Source organism: Kryptolebias marmoratus, linkage group LG23 (assembly GCF_001649575.2).
Source record: "Kryptolebias marmoratus isolate JLee-2015 linkage group LG23, ASM164957v2, whole genome shotgun sequence".
Lineage (NCBI taxonomy): Eukaryota > Metazoa > Chordata > Actinopteri > Cyprinodontiformes > Rivulidae > Kryptolebias > Kryptolebias marmoratus.
In genome coordinates this window covers 3,726,759-3,729,656 of record NC_051452.1, presented here as the reverse complement: position 1 = coordinate 3,729,656, position 2,898 = coordinate 3,726,759, and the positions used below count along the sequence as shown (strand labels likewise).

The window sequence follows — 2,898 nt, the reverse complement described above, 5'->3', positions numbered from 1 at the left end:
ACACCAGGGGCCGGAGCTCCTCGGGGCAGTCTCCGGACGGGCGGCCCCGGGGGTCCAAGCAGACCGCCTCCCGTTGCTGCACGCCGCCGCCGCACGACTGCGAGCACGGCGCCCACTCCCTCAGCGTCCACTCGGCGCCGCCGAGCTCCCGGATGGCGTTGATGGACTGATGGCGCCCTCCGCTGCTGCTGGGGGCCGAAGCAGCGGTGACCGGTCTGGGGGCGAAGTAGCTGTACTTCACTCGGGGCCTCGGGGACTCGCCGACTGACAGGACCTGGATGGTGAGGGCTTCTGGGAGCGGGCTGAAGCTCCGCAGGCGCTCCAGGACAGCAGAGGAGCCGCTGTATCTTAGCAGCGATCCCCGGACGGCGATATCCGTCTCCAAGGTCATCAGTTTGTAGTCGCCGTTCAGCAGATACGTGCCGTCCTGGCGCCGCACGGCCAGATAGCTGTTATCGTGGCGAGCGTTGCCAGGAGCCCGCTGCTTGATGTCCACGTGGGTGGCCCCAGCAGGGACGGTCACGACGTCCTGATAACCGGGCCTGAAGACAGAGACAGTTGGAGGACAAGCTTAGATACGGAAAGGACCGCGACGAAGGTCTCGAGCACGAGAGTCCGGGTGCGTGTGTTTACCTGGCACGCTCCAGAGAGCCCGAGACCTTTTTACAGGTGGTGCCGTCCCCGCCGCACACGCCGCACTTGTCGAAGCGGCGGTTGGAGCCAATGACGCGGTTGCAGCCGGCCTTCACGCACTGGCCCTGCACGCAGACGGAGGTGGAGTCCGGGCTGCAGGGCGTCCCGTCGGCCACCTGGGGTCAGCAGAGAGACAGAGAGGCTGTTACAGAGAGGAGATAAAAGACCCAGAACCTGGAGTCCATGTTAGTGACTCACTTTAGATTTGAGGACAAAGAAGTAGCCGGTCCCCTTGGCGCGGCACACCAGCTTGCAGCGGTCTTTGGGCGAAACCCCGGCGTACTTGGGCACCCACTCGACACCTTCGCCGGAGCCCAGCGACACCTGCGCTGACATGTCGTTGTGTGCCAGGCACTGCTCCTCGCGAAACGAGAGGCCTGAGGAAAGAGAGGAGATCAAAAAAACGTCCTGATGGGCGGCTGGTTGAGCCGACGGGCGGCTGGGAGTCGCAGCTGTCCTACCGTTGGTGTCGGGGCAGGCGTCCGTGTTGCAGGAGCGGTACTGGATCCTCTTGCCTTCGCAGTACTTGCCTCCGTTCTTTGGCACGGGGTCGTCGCACGCACGGAAGGAGTACTGGACTCCGCCGCCGCAGGTCCGAGAGCAGTCGCCCCAAGGACCCCAGACGCCCCAGCCGCCATTAACGGGAGTCTAACAGGGATAAAAAAAGTTCATCTTTAGAGTCAGAACACACAGGAAGTAAAGGAGACCTGTTCGAAAGGAGGGTCCAAATAAAAACCTGGTTTCTACCTGATACTCAGCGGCCTGACTCTTATTGAGACACCGTCCAGCCAAGCAGAAGTTGCCGCCCTCGCACGGCGTCCCGTCTGCCCAGGGGAAGTTCTTGGTCTGGCACACCGTCAGGCCGTTGGACGACGTGACCGTGCACCACAGAGTCGCGCACGTGGTGCTCAGCTCCTTGCAGTGCAGGGAGTCCTCGCCGAAGGTCAGGCGGCACTGGTGGTCGGCGTCGTAGGCGGCGCCCGGCAGCGGCTGGGGCAGCGCCTGAGGCTTGGCCGGCCTGTCCAGCAAGCACTGACCATGGCCGTTGTCCAGGAAGGAGGTGACCATGAGCGCCGAGCACGGAGACCACGGGTCCCGCTGGTCCAGGTTGGCCAGCGTGGAGGCCATCATGTGGGAGCTCCAGTGGAGGCCGTTGACGCCGGAGCACAGCTGGGCGTCGTCGTGCGGCATGTTGAAGACGTGGCCTGGAAGGCAAGACATCAACAGTTGCTTTAGCACCTGGAGTGCACGCAGGTGAACGGTATCTTCGGAGGCTTCTCGGCAGCCGTACCCAGCTCGTGTGCCACCGTGAACGCCGCTTGCAGCCCGTCGTCCTCGATGATGGAGCAGCTGCGGTCCGGGTCGCACACCGTACCGACGTCTGCCATCCCCAGGGTGTCGCAGGAGTGGGCGCCGCACAGGTCCTAACCGAGCGGGCACAAGGCGTTAACCAACGTGTCGTCCAGACCCCGCCCCTCCCCCAACCCCGGCGTTTCGAGCACCAACTTACGGTCCTGGTGAAGAGCACCGCCGTGTCGTAGTGCTCCGGGTGGCGGTCGCTCGGCGGGTTGTGCTGCCGCTGCCACTGGCAGAAGTTACGGAGGGTGACGGCGGCGTTGGACGACACCTGGGGGCCGCGCTCCTCCTCGTAGACCACCAGCAGCTTCACCACGGCCAGGCTGATGGAGTTGTGGATGCTCGGGTGGCGGTAGAGGCGCGACGCCACCGCCATGATGGTCAGCAGGTAGGGCTTGAGGCCCGCGCCGTGGAACTCGGCCATGGACTGGTCGGCCACCAGCATGATCTCCAGGTAGCGAGGGGTGGAGACGAAGCGCCTGGTCCTGTGGTGGGCTGGAAGGGGGGGGGGATGAGACGAGACAAGACGGTCAGACCTGACTACCATTTTATTTTGGACTGCTCTGAAAGTGGCTCCTCCCCCAAGCTGAGAATTACTAAACCAGTCGTATCTAATCCTGGACCTCGGGGGCCACCATCCTGCACGCCCTACCTCTCTCCCTCTGCTCCACCGCACCTGGTCCAGCATTTAAATCTCCACTTCCTGTCTGATTCAAACCAGGTGCAATGGAGCAGAGAAACAGGTAAAACATGGAGGATCGGTGTTGGACACCCCTGGACTGAACCGTCTGCTGCTGCTGGGGACAAGTCCTTACACCTCCCTGTCTCCCCCCCCTCCCCCCTCCCCCC

General features: G+C 63.5%; 1 protein-coding gene across 1 annotated transcript in view; it reads right to left on the bottom strand.

Moving 5' to 3' along the window:
• adamts1 (ADAM metallopeptidase with thrombospondin type 1 motif, 1) overlaps positions 1–2,898 on the bottom strand; it is a 5,210-nt gene that overhangs the window by 1,146 nt on the left and 1,166 nt on the right. Inside the window, exons 2-8 of the mRNA XM_037973926.1 lie at positions 2,204–2,544; positions 1,985–2,117; positions 1,441–1,898; positions 1,155–1,341; positions 892–1,070; positions 634–809; positions 3–542 (exon numbers count right to left, since the gene is read on the bottom strand). Coding sequence (XP_037829854.1) covers positions 3–542; positions 634–809; positions 892–1,070; positions 1,155–1,341; positions 1,441–1,898; positions 1,985–2,117; positions 2,204–2,544 — 2,014 coding nt within the window. The remainder of the gene's footprint in view (positions 1–2; positions 543–633; positions 810–891; positions 1,071–1,154; positions 1,342–1,440; positions 1,899–1,984; positions 2,118–2,203; positions 2,545–2,898) is intronic.